General features: G+C 48.3%; 1 protein-coding gene across 1 annotated transcript; it reads left to right on the top strand.

Annotated features, from left to right (window-relative positions):
* The first annotated feature begins 2,373 nt into the window (after positions 1-2,373).
* Positions 2,374-3,963, top strand: LOC149325339 (uncharacterized). Its single transcript, XM_089564237.1, has one exon. It carries the CDS (start codon positions 2,374-2,376, stop codon positions 3,961-3,963), a length of 1,590 nt encoding a protein of 529 aa, XP_089420363.1.
* The last annotated feature ends 21,838 nt before the right edge of the window (positions 3,964-25,801 follow it).

Genomic DNA, 25,801 nt, shown 5'->3' with positions numbered 1-25,801 from the left:
CACCACACTGTTACAGGTTCTATTTGCACAATGCTATTTACAACACAGGTCGACCAGAGCCTGGTGCGCCAGCGGCAGAAAACTGGGCTTCCTCTTTTTCTACCAGCCAGCGCACGTCTTCTTCGTTCCTCAGGGCCCATGCGCAGCACGTGACAATATAATCGATTTTTGTGCATATGCTGCAGCAGGAGAAAGTTATAAATCTGCTTAGTGTTTAGTAGACTGTATTTTTTAAAGAGTGGAGCAGTTGGCAAATTTAACGGTAGCCATAAAATCCTTCTAATGACCGTAAGGCTCTTTTTTGGAGTGTTTGAAGTTTTTCAATGTTACCAGCTGTCGCGGTTCCCCAGACTAAAATACAGTACGATAGCCTGCAATAGAAAAAGGCATAATATATTGCTAGCTTAAGCTAAACAGGTATTAAAGGTGCAATTTTATACAATCATCGCAAAGCTTTACTTAATTCTGTAGTTAGCTTTGAAACATGTACATTCCAGGACCGGGTTTGATTAAACCAATCGCCAAGAAATTTTTCATTAGTAACCCGACTTACTGGAGTGTTTGCAATATGGATAGGTTGCGATATGAGCGCATTAATTGCTCTGAAAATAATTTAGTTGGTTTTGGTGAGGTTTAAACTTCGGTTATTAATGTGCAGCCACAAGTGAAGTTTCTTTAGGTAAGAATTTACAGTTGTTTCTAACTCCGACATGGAAGCTGCAGAAAAGAAAATATTAGTGTCATCCGCATTCATAAGTAAATGAGGTGACCCTGGTATTTTGGAGAAGTCATTAATATAGGTGATAAACATGAGTGGGCATAATATTGACCCTTGTGGCACTCCCTCTCTAATAGCACAGTGATGTAGATACATTATTTACCTGCACATACTGATATCTATTACGTAAGTAATTATTTAGCAATACCACGCAATTTAGCAGTACCACGAATGACATAAGTTTCTAGTTTCTGCAAGAGTTTATGCTGCACGCAGTCGAATGCCTTACGAAAATCCAGGAAGAGGCCAAGCGTGTATCTTCGATGTTCAATATTTTCAATAATTTGCTCCTTCACTGTTAATAAAGCTTGTTCTGTCGATTTCTTCTTCATAGATCCGTATTGCGAACTATCGATAATGTTCTATTTATGAAAGAAGCCCATCAACCTATTATTAATGACACCTTCAAAAACTTTAGAAAATGCCGACAGGACAGAAACAGGTCGATAATTAGACATTTCAGTTTTTAAGTTTTATCGCCCCCTTTGTATACCGGGGAGACTCGTGCAGTTTTTAGCGCATCTGGAGATACGCCAGCCGTTAACATAAGATTAACGATATGACTCAGTATATCACATAAAAATACTGACACATACTTTAGTGGAAGTGCCCTTATGTAATCGTGTCCTGCAGCCACATTATCTTTTATGTTCATAATTAACGTCGCTACCTCATTGAAAGTAGCCTGTTCGAACACCATAGAATATAGGAGTAATCAGGTTGTTATAGTTAGACTCAGGTGGTGATGAGCCTGTAGTTACGTTACCAGCTGCCACAAAATATTCATTCATTACATTAAGCAGTTCAGTGTAACGGAGCTTACCATTGGGTGTCATAATTTCGATTATGTTCGTAGGTTGTTTCTTATTGCATATATTAGCGACCACTAGCCATAGTTTCCTAGAGTCATTCTGAATCTTTGAAAACTGTTCAATGTTATAATTCATTTTGGATGCCTTTAGGTCTTTATTTGGAACAATTCACCTCTGTCAACGGCTTTAACTCGTCTTCTGTCCTCGTAACATCTGGAGTCCCCCAGGAAAGTGTTCTTGGCCCTCTGCTTTTTTAAATTTTTATTAACGATCTACGCACGACGCCAGCTAGAGCACCAGTACTCAGCAGTTTTCCCAAGCGTGCAGCTACACGCCAATTTTCAGGCCAAATTAACTGCAGCCAGAGCAGAACAGTCTCACGAAAACAAACTCAACAGGCTTGCACATCAGGATAGGCCTGCAAGCAGCAACGTCACTTTGTCAACAGTTCACAACCTGTCCTCGTATAAGCCTAATCCGGCTGAAATGTCCGTACTTAACTTGGGCCTAAACTTCAATGTGGCGCCGGCGCCAGACAAAAGAAAAATTGTATGCGCGGTGGAGAATGCAATCAGCAAGGTGGAACCATTCCGCCGCGAAGAAGCCCGTACTCGCGCGATCGGCGCTCTTTCGAGGTTGCGTCCGCTTCAGGCCTCCTCGACACTCTCTTCAGCTCAGCGCAACGCAATCAAGCAACTCCAGGCTAATGTAGATTTGGTCATTCTACCAGCTGACAAAGGGAATCCCACTGTTCTTCTCGACAAGGTCGACTACAAGAGCAAAATGCTGGCCCTGCTGAATGACCAGAGCACTTACGTGCGTCTCAAGAAGGACCCAACGGCAAAGATACAGACACAGTTGCAAAAGCTTCTATCGGACGTCTTTCGAGTGGTGCCACCCCAGCACAAGTCCCTCTACTTTGCGCTACTATGTCACAATGGCTCAGCTCCGGCGTTGTATGGCCTTCCTAAGATACATAAAACCGATGTTCCAATGAGGCCTATCGTAGATTTCACCCGTTCACCCCTCTACAAGCTCTCTGGCTTCCTGCATCGCATACTTGCTCCGCTCGTCGGAAGAACCCCCCCCAATGTGCGTCATTCTGCTGACTTTATAGAAAAAGTTCGAAACGTGCGTCTTGACGACTGTGACATGATGGTCTCTTTTGATGTCAAGTCGCTCTTCACGAGCGTTCCAATTGACTTAGCAGTCGAGGTTTGCGCGGCAGCCCTGGAATCTGATGCCACTTTGCCTGGCAGGTCGCCAATCGATGTACCGGATCTCAGGCGACTCCTGCATTTCTGCCTGAGTAACACTTATTTTACTTTCGACCATGTGTTTTACAAACAAGTTCACGGCACAGCCATGGGCGCTTCAGTTTCTGTTACCGCTGCAAACCTAACAATGGAATGGCTGGAAAGCCGCGCACTAGATTCATTCAGCCCACAACCAAAGATTTTTGTGCAGTACGTCGATGACTGTTTTTCTATTATCAAGAAGGATGCTTTACTTGATTTCATAGCGCATCTTAACAGCATCGAAGGAGCCATCCAGTTCACAGTCGAACAAGAAGAGAATGGACAGCTTCCATTTTTGGACGTCTTAGTGAAACGAAGCCAAACCGCACTCTCATTCAAAGTGTACAGAAAGAGCACTCATACTGGCCGCTATCTTCACTTTAACTCCCTTCACCCAGCCTCTCACAAGAGATCAGTGGTTGCCTCGCTTTTTCGTCGAGCAGACCGCATCTGCACAGAGCCAGAGGACGCCAAAGCCGACCGTCAAAGAGTTCGCAAGGACCTCCCCGAATGTGGCTACCCGTTGCCTTTCGTCAACGCTGTGGAACGCAAACTGTTGCGACCCCCGCGATCTGACAGTGGCCCAGCCGCCAAAAAACGTGCACCTGTGCCATATGTGCCCGGGATCAGCGAAACCTTGGCGCGCATCCTGCGTTCTTACGACGTCGAGGTGTCACATGTGCCGGCGAAGAAGTTGCGGCAAACTCTCGTGAACGTGAAAGACTGCCTGCCAAAGGAAAAGTTTCCGGGCGTAGTGTACAGTATACCGTGTAGAGACTGTCACCATGTGTATGTGGGTGAAAGTGAAAACTTTGTTAAAAGATTGAAACAACACCAGTATGATGTTGAAAACAAGAAAGCTTCGTCAAATGCACTCGCCGAACATTCCGAAAGCAGGCAGCATGACATAGATTGGAGCAATGCGCGCATTTTAAAAACCGAAAAGAATCTCAAAAGCCGCCTATATCTGGAATCATTAATCATTCAGACAACCGACCACACTCTTAATCGCACTGACGGGGCACTTCATAGTGCATACGCCCGCTGCCTAGGGCATATTTTGAAGCATAAATAGCCAGCCTTTCACGTCTGTGCCTTTTTGTGAACAAGGCTCCCGTGTGGGAGTCGAAACGTCGTTTAAAGTGTTCATTGTTTTTTGGTCGGTGTTCTGCCTTCTTCTTCATGTACACCCCCGACCAGACGGGTTTCCGTCCAACCCTCGACTTTAACGATCTACCCAAGTGTGTATCATCTCAAATTAGGTTATGCGCGGATGATTGTGTAATATATCGTAGTATTACTAATGAAACCGACAGCCATTCACTTCAAACTGATCTTGACGCTGTAACTGCTTGGTGTTCTTCCTGCCAAATGTCTCTAAATGCATCTAAAACAAAGTTAATGTCGTTTACTAAACGTTCCACTCGAATTCCTACAGCCTACTTCCTCAATAACGATAGAGTAGGACTCACAACAACTTACAAGTACCTAGGATTTCACTTTCAGTCCGACCTAACTTGGCATTACCATATTAACACAATCTTAGCGTCAGCAAATCGCGCACTCGGCCTTATTAGGCGTAATCTCAAACACGCGCCTTCACACTTAAAAAAACTTGCTTACATCACGCTAATCTGCCCGAAAGTTGAGTATGGTTCTGCCATATGGGACCCTCAACAAGCTTACATCATAAACAACCTTGAATTCCTGCAAAACCGTGCTGTTCGCTTCATCTTTTCAGATTATTCACACTTCACCAGTGTCACAGCATTAAAACAACGTGCCAAGTTGGAACCGCTATCATGTAGACGCCACTTCGCTCGCCTAACCTTACTTCACAAACTGTATCACCATCCCACCCTCCACGACGACTTCTTTTTGCCACACCCTATAGTCTTAATTTCCTCGCCGCGACCACGATAACAAAATAAAACGCATCACATGCTGTTCATTGCTCTAAGCGAAATCATTCATTCCTGGCACTATAATAGATTGGAATAACTTGCCATCACATATAGCTACTGAGGTTAACCTACAATCGTTTCAGCATTCGTTAAAGCAAACCATGGACTAACAGATTTGGTATTTTTGTTGTATTATGTGCATTTACTGAGTATTTTATTCTGCGTTGTTTGTTGTGTTATTTGTGTACATTACTAGCTTTAATTCATTATTACGTGTATTGTTTCAAGCGCCTGTGCCATATTTTTATGCTTGTATTGCCCCCCCCCCCCCATGTGTATCGCACATGATACGCATGCGATGTGCGTGCCAGCCCATCCCGAACCGACCGCTGCCGTTGTCGCCTACACACGTGCCTACATCGACCTGCCCCTTTATTATAAAGCCGAGCAGCTGCTATCAATAAACGTTCATTCTGTTCTTGCTTGACCTGGTCGTTACATGGTGTCAGAAGTGGGATGACTGTCTGCCTCTCAAGCAGTGGCTTGAACAAGAAACTCAAAGGCGTCGCCTACAAGCCAGGAAAAATGGAGCTACTCAAGCCGCCCTACCAGTTACTTCTGACCGGGAACATCGCAAAAAAGTGGGCGTTGTTTAAGCAGAAATTCGAGCTCTTTTTGGAAGCAACAGCATCGACCAAGGAGCCAAGGACGGAAGCTGCTAAGACGGCGCTGCTGCTAAGTGTTGCCGGCGATGACGCTCTTGAGGTATTTAATAACTCCACTTTTTCGGCGCAAGAAAGCAAGAATGACTATGCAACGGTTGTGAGCAAGTGTGAAGCGTACTGTCAGGAGCAGCAGAATGAGGTCTACGAGAGGTGCGTGTTTCGCTCAAGGATTCAAGCGGAAGGCGAACTTTTTGAATAATTTCTACGCGACCTGCGAAAGCTAGCCAGAGTTGCAACTTCTCAACACTGAGCGACGCAATGATCCGTGACCAGATTGTGTTCGGCACAAACAATCCGAAGCTACGGGAGAAACTGCTAAAAGTTAAAGACCTAACGCTGCTTAAAGCAGAACAGAGCTCCAAAGCTGCCGAAGTGTTGGCTCACCAAAATGAGACCTGGCGCCAAATGGAAAGGAGAGTGGTGTCGGTAAAACGGCGTGAACGGTTCAGATGCAGCCGATGCAAACAATTGCATGAGCGGAACAAGTGTCCGGCGTTCGGGAAGACATGTTTTGCGTGCAAAGGGGCCAATCATTTCGCGGCCTGCTGTCAGAAAGAGCCTGCAGTCAGTGCAGTCGTTCAAGACGAGGACAACTTCGACATCCTCAATGTAAGGGTATGCACAGTCGAAAGGACAGCTGACTGGACAGTTGAAGCCAAGGTGTCGAACCAGAATGTTGTTTTTAAAGTAGACACTGGGTCCCAGGCAAACTTGCGGCCTTATTCAATCTTTCGCAAGTTCAAAGCTACGCCATGCCTGACTCCAAGCAGCTCTGTTCTTCGGTCTTACAGTGGTGACGTAATTAAACACTTCGGCGTGGCGACCCTACCAGTGGTCATTAACGACAAGTCCGGCACTTTCACCTTCTTCATAGTGAAGAAAAGCAAACAGGAGATACTTGGACTACATGCAACGGATGCGCAGGGACTCGTAGTTCTTTCACTCAACGCAGTGGATACTGCAGAGTCTGACAAAATACTGCAAGAATTCTCGCTGATTTTTCAAGGTACCGGCTGTGTAGCCCGCCGATACCGGATGGTCCTGCGCGAAGCCGCCATGCCAGCAATATAGCCGGCGCGACGCGTCCCCTTGGCACTGCGAGAACCACTGCGAGAGGAGCTGCAGCGCATGGAAGAGGCCCATATCATTGAAAGGGTCAATGAACCAACAGAATCGGTGAATCCGCTGGAAATTTTCAGGAAAAAGGATGGCAAACTTCGGGTCTGCATGGATCCTAGAAACATTAACGAATGCCTGGAGCGGGAGCACTATCAGATGCCTAAACGTGAGGATATTGAGGCAGAGCTGGCCGGCGCTAGTTACTTCTCGCGCCTAGATGCAAACTCAGGGTTCTATCAGATTCCATTGAATCAGGCCACATCAACCATTTGCACGTTCGCGACACCTTTTGGGCGTTATCGTTTTTTGAGACTGCCGTTTGGGATTGCATCAGCGCCTGAAGTGTTTCAAAAAACGTTGAGCTGAATTTTTGATCGAGCACCAGGCGTGCGCGTGTATGTTGATGACGTCCTGATATGGGGTGCTACCCGGGAAGAACACGACAAGCGCCTTCGTAGAACGCTGGAACTAGCAAAGCAAGCAGGCTTGACGTTCAATGCAGCCAAATGCAAGTTCGCGTGCACCGGGGTTGAGTTCTTGGGTGACCTCATCAGCCAAGACGAGATAAAGCCAAATCTTTCATTCAGTGCATCGATTGCTGAAATGCTGCAACCGGCTGATAAGGCTGCGGTTCAGCGAATGTTTGGTGTGGCCAATTACTTTGGGAAGTATATCCCGCATCTTGCTGGAAAGACCAAGTTGTTACGAGGTCTTATCAAAAAAGAAACAGAACGAGTGAACAGACAAGCATGCCGCTGAGTGCGCAGCTATTTGCGCACTTCTAAGCAGCGCACCGGTGCTGGCAATTTTTGATCCAGCAAGAGAGGAAAAATTAGCTCTGATGCATCAAAAAATGGGCTAGGAGCTGCACTGTTGCAGCGATACGGAGATAGCTGGCGACCGGTCGCCTACGTATCAGGCGTCATGAGTGAGACTGAGCAAAGGTACTCACAAATAGAGAAAGAAACAATGGGAATAACTTTTGGGTGTGAAAAATTTCACTGTTTTGTTTACGGCCGAAGAATTGTTATCGAGACGGACCACCGCCCACTCCTAGCAATTGCGTCGAAAGCAATTGGCGATATACCACCAAGGCTACAGCGGTTTTTCTTGCGCTTGTGGAAGTACGATTATTCCCTTCAATTCGTACCAGGAAAAGAGCTGCTGCTGGCCGATATGCTGTTAAGGGCGTCACCCAAGAAACCACTGGACATCACAGCCTCCCAAGACGAAGTAGAAGTTCATGCGGTTGGAGCGGTCACGGATATGGTGAGCAGAAAAACACTTAATCGAGGAGGCCACGGCAAACGATCCTGATCTACAGTCGGTTATACGGTACATAACAGCCGGCGGTAACCTGGGCAGCAGCATGAAAGCATTTGCGGCGGAATTGTCCCTGATTGAAGGCATTGTGTTTAAAGGCACTAAAGTAGTCATCCCAAAGTGTATGAAGACGGAAATGCTTTAACGAATACATGAGGGACATTTGGGCCTGAATAAGTGTAAAGCAAGAGCTCGACAGCTAGTGTTCTGGCCCGGACTCAACTCCGATATCGAGAAGATGTTAAAAAGTTGCACTGTCTCCCGGAAATATGCGTACCAACTTCAACGCGAGCCATTTCTGAAGCGCCCAACACCTCATTATGCGTGGTACAGAGTCGGCGTCGACATCTTCCAGCACGGCGGTAGTTCCTACTTTTGCGTGTATGATGCCCTATCGAACTTCCCAGAGGTTGAACGACTAAGCGACACAACAGCCCGCACTGTCATTGACAAATTAAGTGGGATCTTTGCCCGTTACGGGGTACCTGTGGAAGTTTGCAGCGACAACGGTCCCCAGTTCTCCTCTCACGAATTTCCTTTTTTTGCATCCAGGTACGAGTTCAAGCACATTATGTCGAGCCCTGCATTTCCACAGTGTAATGGAGTTGCAGAGAAGAGTGTTCAAATCGTAAAGATAATGCTGAAAAAAACGCAACAGACACGGGAAGACTTCGGGCTTGGACTGCTTTCCTACAGTTCGACTCCGTTGGAGGACGGTCGTTCGCCGGGTGAGCTCCTGCAAGGCAGAAGACTGCGTACGCGACTTCCCGACTTCAGCCAACAGCCAAAAACAACAGTCTTCAAACGCAAGCCGCTCGACACCGGCGCAAAATCCCTACCGGCCCTCCGGAAAGGAGAAGTTGTTAGGATCCATCACAAGCAGTGGACTCGTGAACGCAAGTACTGGGGCCGGTAGCGCCGCGGTCATACCGGGTGCTTGCCGAAGATAACAAGCTGCTTCACCGCAACCGCAAGCATCTAAATGCGACGTTGGAACCCTTCGAGAGCAACGCGCTCGGAAGTGACGAGTCCGAGAGTGAGTGCGAGCCCGTCGACGAGCAGGAGCCCATTCCAAGCTGCTGCGCCATCTACGAACGGACACTCTACACCAGCGGTGAGGCGGTCCACCAGAAACAGGAGGCCGCCAAATAGGCTTTACTACGATCACAACTTCAACCAAGTGAATTGGTGACGCATTCCCAAGATTCAATAAACAAGGGAAGATGTATCGTACATGATACGCATGCGCTGTGCGTGCCAGCCCATCCCGAACCGACCGCTGCCGTTGTCGCCTACACACGTGCCTACATCGACCTGCCCCTATACAGCCGAGCAGCTGCTATCAATAAACGTTCATTATGTTCTTGCTTGACCTGGTCGTTACACTATGCAGTACCCTCGCACGAGGGCCCTTAGGGGTATTGTAAATAAATAAATAAGTTTGTTTCGATATTTTTTATAGTCGGCGTAAGCGTTACCCTCAGGTGTTTTCAACAAACTTATGAAACATCATTTTTTTTTGCTATTCTCTTATACAAGCCTTTGGTCATCCAAGGCTTACGAAACTTATTGTTTCTCAGTTTATTCTTTATAACAGGGAAGGCCTTCTCATAAAATTGTTTAAATTTGGAAAAAATTCAAAATATGCCTCATATACATGTGTTAAAGCGTATACGCCTTCCCAACACGTGCTATAAATTAATGCCTTAAATATATTAAGGGAAGTCTCGTTTATGTCTACATCTTACAGACATCTTTATCTGCAATTTTCTACCACTAATCGGAAGGCTGCAGAAGAATATTGGCAGGTGGTAGCTAATATCTGATGCAAGTAGTCCAAAACCATTATCAGAAGACATCACATTAGTGATGCAGACATCCAACAGAGTAGCAATATTTGAAGTCACTCTTGTAGGAAGAGTTACATTGTTTGTTTGCCGCCGCGGTGGCTCAGTGGCTATGGTGCTCGGCTTCTGGCCCGAAAGACGTGGGTTAGATCCCGGTCGCGGCAGCTGAATTTCTTTGGAGGAGAAATTCGAGGCCCGCGTACTGTGCGATGTCAGTGCACGTTAAAGAACCCCAGGTGGTGGAAATTTCCGGAGCCCTCCACTACGGCGTCTCTCATAGCCTTAGTCGCTTTGGGACGTTAAACCCCATAAACCAAACCAAACCAGTTACATTGTTTGTACGGGCATAGGAAGAAACGATGCTATTAAATTGTGTAGAGTTCGCATCTTCGTGCAGTAGATTAATATTTATGTCACCAATAAGTACAAATGGGAGCTTAGTGGAGATCAGGTACTCAAGAAAATTTGCAAGAAATTTAATAAAGTGTGATTTGTTACCAGTAGGAGGTCTATATATTACAGCTACAGCAATGCTTGTAACGGACAGAGCCAAGCATTCCACACTGGGATCAATAACAGAGAATTCGTCCAACAGAGAGTACGGATAGCCATTCCTTACATAAATTGCAAGGCCTCCACCTCTTCCTTGCTGATGTGTTAGGCAATTATAATGATAATTATTTAAGCTAATATGATCGTCATGGGATCGTAACCAAGTTTCTGTGAACAAGATCACATTGTATTGCACCCAAAGATTCCAAGATCATATTAAGGCTGTCTTCCTTATTCTAAGAGGATTCTGGTGTGGGCTAGATGGTTCATGCTTAATAAACAGATTCACAACAGCGCTACGGAACGAGGACGGAAGGACCACGAAAGGACCACGCCGGTCCTGTGTTTTTCGTGTTCCTTCCGTCCTCTTTCCGTAGCGCTGTTGTGAATCTCTTCCTTATTGTTCATACTCCATATATTTAAGTGCAGGGCAAATATTTGTCTTTGCAAATGAAATTTGTCCTTGAATGACAAAGACTCATAAAGAAGACATGGATAATGATAATCCATGGAGGTTCGGAAGAGCTAGAGAATTAGATTGGAAAAAGCACTAGCGTGTCATCTTATCAAGATCTGCCCGCTCAGCTATCCTGATGACGTCACTTGTTTCATCTTTCCGCGCAAGAATATTTCCCCTGTTTGTCCAAACAAATTTAGAGGACACTTCCTTCTTGTGGCGCATGTGCTGTTCCTAGCAAGTGTTTGTTAGCCTGGGTAAGGTGCTCATTGACATAGACGGATCCTCCGTCAGAGTAGCCAAGGTCCTTGTTCGTAATCGTTTGTTTCTTAGCATTTGCGAGAAAAGCATGTCGCTTATCTCGCCTTACAAAACGGGCAACAAAGTTGAATTCATCCGGGTTCCTTGTGGGAACGCTGTGGCATGTGCCAATACCATAAGTGGTGACTGGTTCATCTATGATTTCAGAAATGTTTGTTACTACATCGACAGGTTCCTCCTGAGATGCGACACCTTTATCTCGAGATTATTCATTCTGCCGTACTGCTCTAGTTCTTCAATTCGTAGTGTCAGCCTGTGGTTTACTGCCCTCAAACTTTCGTTGCACTTTATCAACTCGCCTCTCTTTGCGAAGGGCTTTAAAATCCGACCCGATACCACGAGTTTCGTCGCAAGTGTCGCTACAAAATTTCAAGCTTTCATTTACGCTGCGAAGCTCCGCCCTAATCTCACCCTTCAAATCCTCAATGACCTTAGCAAATTCCTTTGACATGTTGCTACAGTTGAAAACAGAAAAGCATCATCAAGGTTTCGCAGCAGCGCGCACCAAATTAAAGTACCTAAAATTAACAATGTGCTTACCAGCAAAAAACACTAGGTCAGCGCCGTGCTTGTCGCCTGCGCGCCGCTGCCTAACTGGTATGGAATGCGGGATGTTGACCGCTTATAAAGGCAGCCGAAGGCGGCGATCCCACGCTGTGAGATAGGCGCAGCCACTGATCCCTAGGGGCGATGGCTTATCAATTGGCGATGATTACCGCGATGTGCCCGGGCCTTTCCTTTCCGACGGGTGGGTCAAATGCGTTCTTGCGGTGTAGTACGTGCGTATCCGCCAGCGTTGACAGAGCCCAGTCGACCTTGGAGGCACCGGAATGGTAGACAGCGTCCGCAAAAAGCAGTAGGTTAGCGTCGCGCTTGTAGCCTGCGCGCCGCTGAAAAACTGGTATGGAATGCGGGATGGTGACCGCTTGTAAAGGCAGCCGAAGGTGGCGATCCCAAGCGCTGTGTGATAGCCGCAGCCACTGATCCGTAGGGGCGTTGGCTTGTCAATTGGCGATGATTACTGCGATGTGCCCGGGCCCTTCCTTTCCGGCGGCTGGGTGAAATGCGTTCTTGCGCTGTAGTACGTGCGTATCCTCCAGCGTTGACAGAACCCAGTCGACCTCGGAGGCACTGGAGTGGTAGACAGCGTCTGCGAAAAGCAGTAGGTTAGAGTCCTGCTTGTCGCCTGCGCGCCGCTGCCAAACTGGTATGGAATGGGGGTTGGTGACCGCTTATAAAGGCAGCCGAATGCAGCGATCCCACGCTGTGCGATAGCCGCCGCCACTGATCCGTAGGGGCCCTAGCTTATCAATTGTCGATGATTACCGCGATGTGCCCGGGCCTTTCCTTTCCGACGGGTCTGTGAAATGCAATCTTGCGGTGTAGTACGTGCGTATCCTCCAGCGTTGACAGAGTCCAGTCGACCTCGGAGGTACCGGGTGGTAGAGAGCGTCTGCAAAAAGCAGTAGGTTAGAGTCGTGCTTGTCGCCAGCGCGCCGCTGACAAACTGGTATGGAAAGGGGGACGGTGACCGCTTATAAAGGCAGCCTAAGGCGGCGATCCCATGATGTGCGGTAGCCGCAGCCACTGATCCGTAGGGGCGTTGGCTTATCAATTGTCGATGATTACCACGATGTGGCCGGGCCTTTCCTTTCCGGTGGGTGGGTGAAATGCGTTCTTGCGGTGTAGTATGTGCGTATCCTCTAGCGTTGATAGAGCCCCAGTCGACCTCGGAGGCACCGGAGTGGTAGACAGCGTCTGCAAAAAGCAGTAGGTTAGCGTCGTGCTTGTCGCCTGCGCGCCGCTGCCAAACTGGTATGGAATGGGTGATGGTGACCGCTTATAAAGGCAGCCGAAAGCGGCGAACCCACGATGTGCGGTAGCCGCAGCCACTGATCAGTAGGGGCGTTGGCTTATCAATTGTCGATGATTACCGCCATGTGGCCGGGCCTTTCCTTTCCGGTGGCTGGGTGAAATGCGTTCTTGCGGAGTAGTATCTGCGTACCCTCTAGCGTTGATAGAGCCCAGTCGACCTCGGAGGCACCGGAGTGGTAGACAGCGTCTGCAAAAAGCAGTAGGTTAGCGCCGTGCTTGTCGCCTGCGCGCCGCTGCCAAACTAGTATGGAATGGGTGATGGTGACCGCTCATAAAGGCAGCCTAAGGCGGCGATCCCACGATGTGCGGTAGCCGCAGCCACTGATCCGTAGGGGCGCTGGCTTATAAATTGTCGATGATTACCGCGATGTGGCCGGGCCTTTCCTTTGCGGTGGCTGGGTGAAATGCGTTCTTGCGGTGTAGTATGTGCGTATCCTCTAGCGTTGATAGAGCCCAGTCGACCTCGGAGGCACCGGAGTGGTAGACAGCGTCTGCAAAAAGCAGTAGGTCAGCGTCGTGCTTGTCGCCTGCACGCCGCTGCCAAACTGGTATGGAATGGGTGATGGCGACCGCTTATAAAGGCAGCCGAAGGCGGCGATCCCACGATGTGCGGTAGCCGCAGCCACTGATCCGTAGGGGCGTTGGCTTATCAATTGTCGATGATTACCGCGATGTGGCCGGGCCTTCCCTTTCCGGTGGCTGGGTGAAATGCGTTCTTGCAGTGTAGTATGTGCGTATCCTCTAGCGTTGATAGTGCCCAGTCGACCTCGGAGGCACCGGAGTGGTAGACAGCGTCTGCAAAAAGCAGTAGGTTAGCGTCGTGCTTGTCGCCTGCGCGCCGCTGCCAAACTGGTATGGAATGCGGGATGTTAACCGCTTATAAAGGCAGCCGAAGGCGGCGATCCCACGCTGTGAGATAGCCGCAGCCACTGATCCCTAAGGGCGATGGCTTACCAATTGTCGATGATTACCGCGATGTGCCCGGGCCTTTCCTTTCCGACGGGTGGGTGAAATGCGTTCTTGCGGTGTAGTACGTGCGTATCCTCCAGCGTTGACAGAGCCCAGTCGACCTCGGAGGCACCGGAGTGGTAGACAGCGTCTGCGAAAAGCAGTAGGTTAGACTCCTGCTTGTCGCCTGCGCGCCGCTGCCAAACTGGTATGGAATGCGGGATGTTGACCGCTTATAAAGGCAGCCGAAGGCGGCGATCCCACGCTGTGAGATAGCCGCAGCCACTGATCCCTAGGGGCGATGGCTTATCAATTGGCGATGATTACCGCGATGTGCCCGGGCCTTTCCTTTCCGACGGGTGGGTGAAATGCGTTCTTGCGGTGTAGTACGTGCGTATCCTCTAGCGTTGATAGAGCCCAGTCGACCTCGGAGGCACCGGAGTGGTAGACAGCGTCTGCAAAAAGCAGTAGGTTAGCGTCGTGCTTGTCGCCTGCGCACCGCTGCCAAACTCGTATGGAATGGGTGATGGTGACCGCTTATAAAGGCAGCCGAAGGCGGCGATCCCACGATGTGCGGTAGCCGCAGCCACTGATCCGTAGGGGCGTTGGCTTATCAATTTTCGATGATTTCCGCGATGTGGCCGGGCCTTTCCTTTCTGGTGGCTGGGTGAAATGCGTTCTTGCGGTGTAGTATGTGCGTATCCTCTAGCGTTGATAGAGCCCAGTCGACCTCGGAGGCACCGGAGTGGTAGACAGCGTCTGCAAAAAGCAGTAGGTTAGAGTCGTGCTTGTCGCCTGCGCGCCGCTGCCAAACTGGTATGGAATGAGGGATGGGGACCGCTTATAAAAGCAGCCCAAGGCGGCGAACCCATGCTGTGCGATAGCCGCAGCCATTGATCCGTAGGTGCGTTGGCTTATCAATTGCCGATGGTTACCGCGATCTGCCCGGGCGTTTCCTTTCCGGCGGGTGGGTGAAATGCGTTCTTGCGGTGTAGCACGGGGGTATCCTCCAGCGTTGACAGAGCCCAGTCGACCTTGGAGGCACCGGAGTGGTAGACAGCGTCTGCGAAAAGCAGTAGGTTAGAGTCCTGCTTGTCGCCTGCGCGCCGCTGCCAAACTGGTATGGAATGGGTGATGGTGACCGCTTATAAAGGCAGCCGAATGCGGAGATCCCACACTGTGCGATAGCCGCAGCCACTGATCCGTAGGGGCGTTGGCTTATCAATTGGCGATGATTACCGCGATGTGGCGGGGCCTTTTAGGTGGCTAGGTGAAATGCGTTCTTGCTGTGTAGTATGTGCGTATCCTTCAGCGTTGATAGAGCCCAGTCGACCTCGGAGGCACCGGAGTGGTAGACAGCGTCTGCAAAAAGCAGTAGGTTAGCGTCGTGCTTGTAGTCTGCGCGCCGCTGCCAAACTGGTATGGAATGAGGGATGGGGTCCGCTTATAAAAGCAGCCGAAGGCGGCGATCCCACGCTGTGCGATAGCCGCAGCCACTGATCCGTAGGGGGCGTTGGCTTATCAATTGTCGATGATTACCGCGATGTGCCCGGGCCTTTCCTTTCCGACGGGTGGGTGAAATGCGTTCTTGCGGTGTAGCACGGGCGTATCCTCCAGCGTTGACAGAGCCCAGACGACCTCGGAGGCACCGGAGTGGTAGACGGCGTCTGCGAAAAGCAGTAGGTTAGCGTCGTGCTTGTAGCCTGCGCGCCGCTGCCAAACTGGTATTGAATGAGGGATGGGGTCCGCTTATAAAAGCAGCCGAAGGCGGCGATCCGACGATGTGCGGTAGCCGCAGCCACTGATCCGTAGGGGCGTTGGCTTATCAATTGTCGATGATTACCGCGATGTGGCCGGGCCTTTCCTTTCTGGTGGCTGGGTGAACACAGACAGTGTGCACAGACACAGTGTGCCAGAGACAATGCGGGCGGCTATCTTGCTGACCACTGCAAGAAATGCGAGTCCGATGGGCCAGAATGCGATTTTCAGTGCGAGCCATTCTTCCAAGAGTCAGAGGTAAAGGCATGCGCCAGATACAAACGTCACAGGGAGGTCACCGAGATTGGCTTAGTTCTAGAGGCGGTGAATGGTGCGTTAGTACGTATATACAAGAGATAAATCGCCTTTCTGGATGGCGGCATCGAATGATTTATTTACTTATACAAAATACCTATAAAGGCCCTCGAGAGGATATTACATAGGGGGGGGGGGAGTACAGGCAATTGATCAAAATAAAACAAAACCACAAATAAAATACTTAGCATGACATAAATAAGCAAAAGAATCAAAAGTATGGCAGCGCGGCAGAGTGAAAATTACTACAGTATTAAATTATACAAACAGAACTCTTTTTAATAACATAACCTGCATCGTCTTTTCTTAGGCTAGTTGGTTTTTCATGCTGTAGGTGTTTGCAGCGCACACGAAACACAGACGGACAAAAAAGGGAACGAAACACAGCGCTGTGTTTCGTTCACTTTTCTGTCCGTCTGTGTTTCGTGTGCGCTGCAAACACCTACAGCATACCCTGCAAAAAAAGGAAACCATGAACAAATAAAATGACAATGTACTCAGAGTTAAGCAGTAGTTATTGAAGATATAAGGTTAAAATATTTACCAGGATCAGCGGTGGTTGCGATATGTGAGGGCAGAGTGTTCCAGTCAGATATTGTGCGCGGTAACAATGAATGCGGATAGTTCAATATTATTCTGCACGTGATACGCCTCACTTTAAAGGAATGATCGCGGCGGTCAAAAATCGTAGGAGGCAAAGAAAAAAAGTCGTTATGAGGTGATAGATGATGATACAGTTTATGACAAAGTGATAGTCGTGCAACTTTGCGGCGGAGACATAAATCATTGAGACCTGCGCGTTTCTCCAGGGCTGTGATGCTGGTTTTACGTGGATAATAAGAGGCTGCTGCGTGTGATGTTTTGGCTTCGACAAGCAGTGTTTCGGCTGATAAGGTTGTAGAGGAATAGGAAGACGACATGGTTGGTCCAAAGCTTAGGAGAACATGTGAGAACGCTCATTTGATCAGTTTAGGCGTGAAGGGGTGATCGGGCTACTTGTCGCGGGGAGCACAGGTGGATCGCCTGAATGCTTGTCTTTGCATCCACTGAAGGTGTTTCGTACTGGTTTTTATTGTTATTAACTAAAATGGCAAGGGCCACCGCGGTGGCTCAGTTGTTATGGTGCTCGGCTGCTGACCCAAAAGACGCGGGTTCGATCCCGGCCGCGGCGGCTAGAATTTCTTTTGAGGAGAAATTCTAGAGGCCCGTGTACTGTGCGATGTCAGTGCACATTAAAGAACTCCAGGTGGTCGAAATTTCCGGAGCCCTCCACTACGGCGTCTCTCATAGCCTTAGTCGCTTTGGGACGTTAAACTCCATAAACCAAACCAAACCAAAATGGCAAGGTTTCATGCTGCTGTCGCAGCACAGGGCGTTGTCGTATTGTTTACATGCATGATGACACCGCTCTAAAACACTCATATGCACATCGTACGCATTTGTTTACAACCCGTCAGATGCTTAGGAAAACTAAAATATTTTCTACGGGTTTGCGAGACACAGAAAGGCGACAAAAATAAATAGACACACAAATGCTACCTAATGATGTAAGCAGTACCATGCATCAAGCAGCCTGCACGAGCTGGCATTCAATCGTTTCCAAGGATTCCGCGATATAATTTTGCAACGTGTGCATGCCAACGCGTTCATGCTACACGAAGCTCACAATTGCCAGCCTCACGTATAAAATTGTGGCACGCTCCATGCTCGATAAGCGGACATGAAAATGCTCGAGGTCATGTTGGTTGTAATAGCCGGAGTCACTTTTAGTGACTGTCTCGCATGGACCGCGAGGAAGTGACAACCGCCGAGCACAGCCGCCGTAACGCAAATGCTTCATTCCGATTATGGTCCACGAAAACCGCGCTACTTGGAGCGAAGTTCAACAGTAACACCAAGACGGCGTGTAGTGCACCGACTGACGGTAAGCGTTGTCCGCTAGCACGGCTATGCACTGACCAATATGCAGTAGCGGTGCGTAGGAGCGTAAATGGTCTTCTCTTTTTCGTTCCTAATTCGGCCTCGGGCGCTCCTTCTATGAATGGCCGCACACCTTAACTTATGAGCAATAGGGTCTCAGCCCACTGCACAGCAAATGAAAGCACGACGTGTCGGCTTCGGTGGCAGCTTGTTCATGCGGCTGCGTTGTGCAGTTGCCCTCGCAGATTTTCCAAGATAGAAACCTTTCTTTCTATATTGGCTCTCTAGCGCTGGCGAACATTTTTGTTGCGTTCGCCCGTTCGGAAAGGGTGAATGGCGAACGCGCGCGAACAGAGGCAGTGCGTCCTTGTGCAGTTCGGTTCCCTGAAGCGCGCAAGCGATCCCATCCCGCATCTTTAACTCTGTCTCAATTCTTGCAATCCGCAACACAGCACGTATTTTCCCTGCCTTGTCACAACTTTGTAGGAAGAACACATTGGGCAGCCTCCAGCGACATTTCCACTGCTGCGTCAAGGCATACACGCCGGCGACTTACGAGGCCCGTAATGGCGCCGTGTTCTGAGCACGCCTGTGGCACCATCTGGTCTCAAACGGAAGAACTGCGCGCTGTAAACGCTCTAAAGGTTAATATGGTGGTTCCATGTTAGGTCTGAGTGAAGGTGAAGTCCGAGGTGCTTATACGTGGTGACTAGCTCGAGTGAGCGATTATTTAAGGAGTATACTGTTTGAATGCGAGACATTCGTCTAGTAAAAGAGATCAATTTTGTTTTTTATGATCATCTAATTCCTTTTACATTTAAACTGCTTTTGCGCAACTACATGAATAGACCTTTGCTTGGTGGTTTATTTGTTGTTGAATTATTTATTGTTTGTTTTGTTAGCGTATTGATTTTATCTGGCTCGGCTTTTGCTAACATCTCCTGACTCTGCTTTTGCTAGGACATAAAGAACGCGTCGGGGCCGTGTTTCAGTCGAATGTACAGCTTTTGGAGGCACGCCCTCGCGTTGTTGCCTGTATCTGGCCTCCAGTGATATTTAGTGTGAGTGCTGTGTCTGTGCTGGAACCGCAATCAAGGTTGTATCGATAACCGGACATGCGATGCTCTCGATCATATAAAATGCGGCCTGTTTTTGAACAAAATTCACTTGGTAGTTGACCGCTTGTCTTGTTCTCCATTGTTCTTCTCCCTTAGTAAAAATGTCCATATTTCTGCATCTGCGTCCCCGCTACTTTGGTGTTGCCACATGAACTGAAGCAAGCTCGCTTGTGTCACCTTGTCAACGGTGCGGCAAGGCAGCCAAGTTGCACTACGAACCATGAAACTCAACTCTTCCCATAAATCCGATGTCGTATACAAAAGCGCGCTCACTTGTGGCAAGTCATACATCGGGCAATCAGACTGATGCCTGAAATGGCGGCTGAGAAGGCATCCATTGGCTATAATATCAATATACGCTGATGGTCATCTGGCTAATCACTGCAAATGGTGCCGTAGCAAATGTTGCAAACCTATGTTTCGGGTTCCATGTGATGGGGATGCAGTTACAACGAGAAATATTCGATGCCATGTGCATAAGGAAGTAACTAATGCCGTGTGCGTAAGGAAAGAAAATAGCTACCGTGCCAATGATTATGGCGCTGTGATGAAGTCTGTGACTATATGTTCTTGTCAGACAAACGAGTTGAAGACTAGCGCCTGTCCTTTGCTTATGTATTCCTCGTACTTCATGATAAAAAAGAAATGGTAGCCGATATTAATTGGGTTTTCTAAATAGCCCAGGTTTACGCTTTATCAAAGTGTTAACTTGGAAAGAAGAGAGCGCAAAAAAGGCAACCAAAAAGAAAAGACGGTACGACTAAAGTACGCTACTATTAGCTGAGTTATTTTATCAGCCAGACACATTAATATAGGTGGTCACATCTTGTCACACTTGGGCGAAGCCAGGTATCTTTGACAGACTGAATTTTAAGAGATATAAATGGTTTTATCGCCTCTTTGATTGTAAAAGTTAACTATTGTAAGAAAAAAGGCGACAAAAAAAAAATAAAGAGATATGCCAAGTAAAAGGCACGAAAGTTTTTCTAGCCTTATTTATCTTCACACATATTTCTCCAGAAAACCCCGCTCAGCCGAATACAAGTTTATCGAGGAATGAGTGATGCACTGATCTGCTTTTTTTCTATATGGAAAGTTCTGAGCAAACCTCCTGCTTTTGTGCTTGCACTCCTGTCCTGAATCTTTGCTTCTTTACAGCCGGGTACGCACTTGCATACCATTACATGGTTAACTAAGTTCGTGAGCTTGTCTTGTTGCATTGAGTTTTGAGAGAGAGAGAGAGAGAGAGAGAGGGAGGGAAAGGCAGTGATGTTAACCAGAAAGTCTTCCGGTTGGCTACCCTGCACTGGGGAAGGGAATGGGGGGATTAAAAAGGGAAGAGAGAAGGAACGAGAGACAAAGCCGCAATCTATCAATCAAGGCAGACTCTCGGAAAAAACAAAACAGTGCCCGGTGAGCCTTGATGTTAGTCGACTGTTGTGGTCACGGACCGAAGATCTTGGCCTCTGTGAAAGGGCGAGGATCCAGAGCGCAACACAGCTTACGTCTTTCGTTAACGAAGAAAGGGCACTCACACAAGAGATGATACTGGTTGTCGTTGTGCGGGGAACCGAATGGAGCCCATATGCAAGCTCACGTCGAATGTGGACGACGACTTTGCTAGTTCTGTTGCGCGTGGGAGAAGTAAATACTTCATAGCCAGATAATCGTAAAATGTTCGGCAGATTCAGATCACAGATAACCAGAATGGAGAAGCGGTTGTCATAAACATAGTGTCTAATATCTGAAATCCGGGACTGGAGCCGCGGACATTCCTCTGAAAAATAAAAGCTTCCTTGACTTCCTTCGGAAAAAATATTTCCGGGGGAGCCATGGTGTCTTCTGATGCAGAGCTGCAAGAACTGGCTGTAGCGCGTCCAGTACTTGCAGTGCATTGTGTGCAACTGGCGTGCGCAAGCTCGACAGCAGAGCACGCATGACATTCATCAGTGACGTGAGCGTTGGAATCACTTGCATATCTTGGCCATGGTCGGAATCATGCCTTTTGCCCGGATCAGTCGTAGGTGTCGCAGACATGGGGTGCGGCAACGTACCTGACGCAGTGCGCGCTCTAGGCTTTGGTAGTAGTGGCCACGTGGTATCAGAGGCAGCAGGTCGTGTGTCACCAGTCGCCGACCTGCCGACAAATCACCAGTCCTGATTTGTTGTCGGTGGAGGCGGACAAACTGCAGTGCCGCTTGGCGTCTTCTCTTCGAAGGTATTTGTTTCTTTCAACGACCTTCGGCGGCGGCGCGAACGACGTCGTCGCACCTTTGAAGCGGCTTCTGTGTGGGTGGAATGTTAACGCACCATTTGCTTCAGTACTGCCCTCTCAGTCTTTAGGCAAGGGCCGTCCTTCGAGGCTGAGTCGTGAGGGCCACGACAGTTGGCGCACTTCAAGGCAGTCGCGAGGCACCTGTCGCCGCTGTGTGGCTCAGAGCATCTTGGGCACGCGACGACAGACGCCGCTCACATGACCAATGCTCATACATTTCCTACACTAGCGGCTTAGGTACGAATGGACGAACTGGGTGATGTAAGTGCCCCACCTTCACGTATGACAGAATGCAGTCACCTTTGAACGTCAGCTTGATGTATGTAGACCTTCCAAGGCGCTGAACTTGAATTAAGGAAATGCTGTTGGTTGCCCGCATAATTAGATGGGCAAGTCGGCGTCAGGGATGCCGATGTAGACGTTGTAAATTACGCCAGCCGTGGTTCCGCTGTCTTGTAGAATAAGAGGGCGTACACTGAAATTGCTGAGTTTGTTGATGGCAGCCAAACTGTCTAGCTCGCTTCGCTTCATGACATCAATGGCAAAGATGTTCTTGTGGGGGTTTATTCTAACGTCTTTAACCCTCCTGGTACGAGGCTTATAATAAACACAGAGATGGCTTGTCTGTTTAGGAGATTCAAGTTGTCCGTTGACTCCAATGGCATGAACAAGGCTGTATGTGCCTCGGCACTTCGGGCCCTGATGATCGTATCCGCACTTGAGGACGTCGTTGACGTCGACTCAGTTTGTCTGCGCAGTCTGCGCTTGGCCTTCTTACTAACGACGGGTAGGAACCCACCGTCGGTCGAGGAGTCGTCACTTCGAGGAGTCGAGCAGTCATTACCATACACAACGGTGTCCTAGCTGCTAGCTGCTTGAGTCACTCGGGGCGTACAGGCGCTTCTTCTGGGTGGTCGCTGCCGACCCACCGGGATCCACAGAAGGCACAGCGGCCTCCATTTCCATCACCGTGACAAAAAGAGCCTAATTATGACGCAAAATATAAAAGAAAACTGCAGAGGCATGAAGCCGGCAGAGGCATGAAGCCGGCACAGAACAACTTCTTTCTCTTCCTTCTCTTCTTTGAGAATTCTCTCTTAAACAAAGGCAATGCCCTGCCTGCCCAACATGGCATTTGCTACAGGACTCGGGGATCACATAAAACACTCCCAAGGCGCACCTAACAAATGCTTCTTCATGTTGCTTTTTGCAACCGCGCTCGCAATCACCGCGGGTGCGAGAGCACTGTTTAGCCAACTTATTTGGCGCAGAGAAAACAAGCGGCACATTGTGCATGCTGGCCACTTTTCCTGAGGTTACGCGAAACCTTATGAACAAAAGGTTTCGCCTCTGGTTTCGCCTTCACGCGTTCTGAAGCAGCCGCCTTTTGACGGGATCCACATTTCCCTACAGATAAAAAAGCTAACAGGCCTTTCGTGCCTGTTCCTATGCCATGTGTTGTTTGTTACTTGACATATCTCTTTCTTTCTTTTCTTTCTTTATTTTTCCTCTTTTTTTCATTGTTGTCACCTTGATTTTGACAACAGCGACCTTTCACAACCGAAGAGAGATAAAAGCATTAAAATCAGCTAAAATTCTCTCTTCAAATATAGCTGGCGCCACTCAAGTGAGGCATGTGCTGTGACCACCGATATAAATGTGACTAGGTGACAAACTAAATCAGCTGATAGCAGCGTTCTTTATATCGTGCCATCTTCTCTTCTGTGGTTGCCTGTTTTTCGCTATCTTCGTTCCAAGTATGAATCACCAACAAGCCCAGCACCAAGTTTTATTCAAGTATTAGCTGCGTCTTGCAGCATGTCTGTTGCATGTCCGCCAAGCATAGCCGTCATTTTGAACAGTGAATGCGAAAAGTTTTCTTCGGAGGACCTTAGCCACGGCGTTGGGTATCCAATGACATGCTAGCGGTTATTTTTTGTTCAGAGCTGAAGTATTGAGTGATATGGGGGATTGTAGGGCTGTAACTGGCAATAATGATAATAAGTAAAACGGCAGTTGAGCGAGTTGGTACATCTTGAGAAAAAAACAGCGCAGGAACAGGGACACAAGAAAAGAAGACGACGGGACAGGCGCTGTCCCGTGATACTAAGGTCGTCAATAGTCATATCTACCTCCTACTATGAAGTTATCGCTCTTTAGGTTTGACTCCAAGGGATATCCTGTATTTACATAATTATTTTGTTTTTGTTTTCAGAGGAATCGAACCGTCACCCTACAGAAGCCGACGCCCCTGGTGAGTCTGTTCTCAGTGACAATTGTAAGCAGTGCTGCAACAGTACCATTATCATATTCAATTACCATTATCATTATCAAAAGTGTGATTTAGAAGCACTTGCCACGACGATTGCCCCAGATAGCCAATGCGTTAGTGCACCTTCAGTAATTTTACGATCAAATCAATTTAACTAACTGATGGGCTGCAATCTTAAGCTTTCGTAATATGCACGTGTTGCCTGGCATTTTTTTTCATGCTTACTTTCTCTTTTTGTTTTTGCATGAAGGCGCGGATCTAGGGCTACTGCACACCTTGTAGCGCGTTGTTTGACGGTGAATGTTTCGTCCGAAAATAAACAATTGCCGGTAGCGCTTCGGCGTGGTCTGTCTTTCTGTGGGTGCGTGCGCGCGTGTGTGCCTGTGCGCGTGCGTGCGTATGTTTGTGTGTGTGCGTGCGTGTATGTGTGTGCGCGTACGTGCGTGCGTGCGTTCGTTCGTGCGTCCAGTCCGTGCCAGTCAGCGCTTACAATAGTACCAGCTGTAAGAGGACCTAAGCTCATCTTTGGGGGCACAACGCTAGCGCCGCAGCGGAGAACCGTGCACAGTTCGGGCGCCGCCAGAGCAGCCGCTGTGCTGGCTTTGTGAGCGCGTGCGACGGGCGAGTTTCGCGAGGACAGAAAGGGTCCCGCTGAAGCGGAACAGAGGTACGAAGTATTGTTGTGTCGCACCTATGGCTCGGCACCACTCCCTAAGAGCACCAAGGGGAGCAAGCTGCCGGTCTAGTTGGTGAAGCATGTTAAATTGAATTCAGCGCAAAAATACAGACAAGGGACAAAGAGAGACACACTGAGACGTTCGCGAGCGCTAACTACCAACTGTTTATTCATGCTGAAGTACAGGGGATATATAGGAAGGGAATGAAGAGCATGCGCGTAGCGAGGTACAGATAATGCACATCCGTCAAGCAAACGAGTTAATCAAAAAACGAATCTAAAAAAGCTTGTGACTTCTAAAGAAGTGAAATCTAAAAACGTACTTGTGACTTCTGATAAAGAAGTCACCAGAAGTTGCCGATTTTGTGCAGAATAACGATCGGATGGATTTAGCCTTTTCCATTGACATCCAAGACTTGTTCTATTCTGTTCCACATGCTGAGCTGTTAGCTTCGGTCAGAGAAAGCATTGAAGGCTCGGGGGCTGTGGCTTTTCAGAACTCAGCTGGTATCTCGGTAGACAATTTTTTAAAATTACTAGAATACTACCTGCAGGTAACTTTTATCTCTCATGACAACGAGTTTTTTCTGCAGCGTAAGGGCATTTGTATCGGCTCATGTGTAGCTCCCATTTTATGTGACATATTTTTATCTTCAATTGACCGCCTTCTTGCACGAACTTTTCAAGGGGGGCCAGTTTTTAAAGTTTTTAGATATGTTGATGACTTTGTAATTATTTTAAGGTCAGGGAACTTTAAATCCCTTGACCATATTGTTTCACTGGTTTTATCTACTTTTAATCAACTGGGGAAAGGTTTAGTTTTTACCCATAAACTACCTGAAAGTGAGACTTTGCGTTTTTTAGACCTTAACCTCACGTTCTGCCGAGACCATACCTGCTGGATGTACTCCCCCCGAGCCAACAAAGAGTTGCTCAGCTTTGATTCCGCTCATTCCAAGGTGGTAAAGCGAGCTATTGCGTCGCTTTGCCTGGAATCTGCGCTTCGAAAATCCTGCCCACATAGAATGCTACAGAGTTTGAACGATCAGGTTTCGCGACTTTCAGTAGCAGGCTTCCCTGGCCCGCTCATTTCAGCTGTTGCCGAAACCCTCCTGCAGAAGCATAAAGGCGCCCAGAAAAGACATGAAACCCCTTCTTCTAAGCCGGTGGTGGTCCCTTATGTACACCAACTCTCTCACAACCTCAAAAAAGTGGCTGGTAGGCACCACGTGCCCTAGGTATTCTCAGCTCCAAACAAGCTGTCCAAGCTATGCCCTCGCATTACTGGTTGTGCCGGCAGGGGCTGCAACAAAAAACATGGGTTCGCCTATGCCAAATGTGCAATAGGTGTGATTTACTGCATCCCCCTCTCATGTGGGGCTTCATACGTTGGCCAAACTGGCCGCTGTATTAATGACCGGCTACGGGAGCATGCCAAAAACATAGAAAATAACGACACGAATGTGAATCTTGTGCGGCACCTTGCTTCGTGTAAATGTAGGGCGGGA

This window comes from Amblyomma mixtum, chromosome 10 (genome assembly GCF_055824585.1).
Source record: "Amblyomma mixtum isolate Tamu chromosome 10, ASM5582458v1, whole genome shotgun sequence".
Taxonomy (NCBI): Eukaryota; Metazoa; Arthropoda; class Arachnida; order Ixodida; family Ixodidae; genus Amblyomma; species Amblyomma mixtum.
The sequence above is the reverse complement of the archived record's forward strand: the minus strand, read 5'-3'. Positions and strand labels throughout refer to the sequence as shown.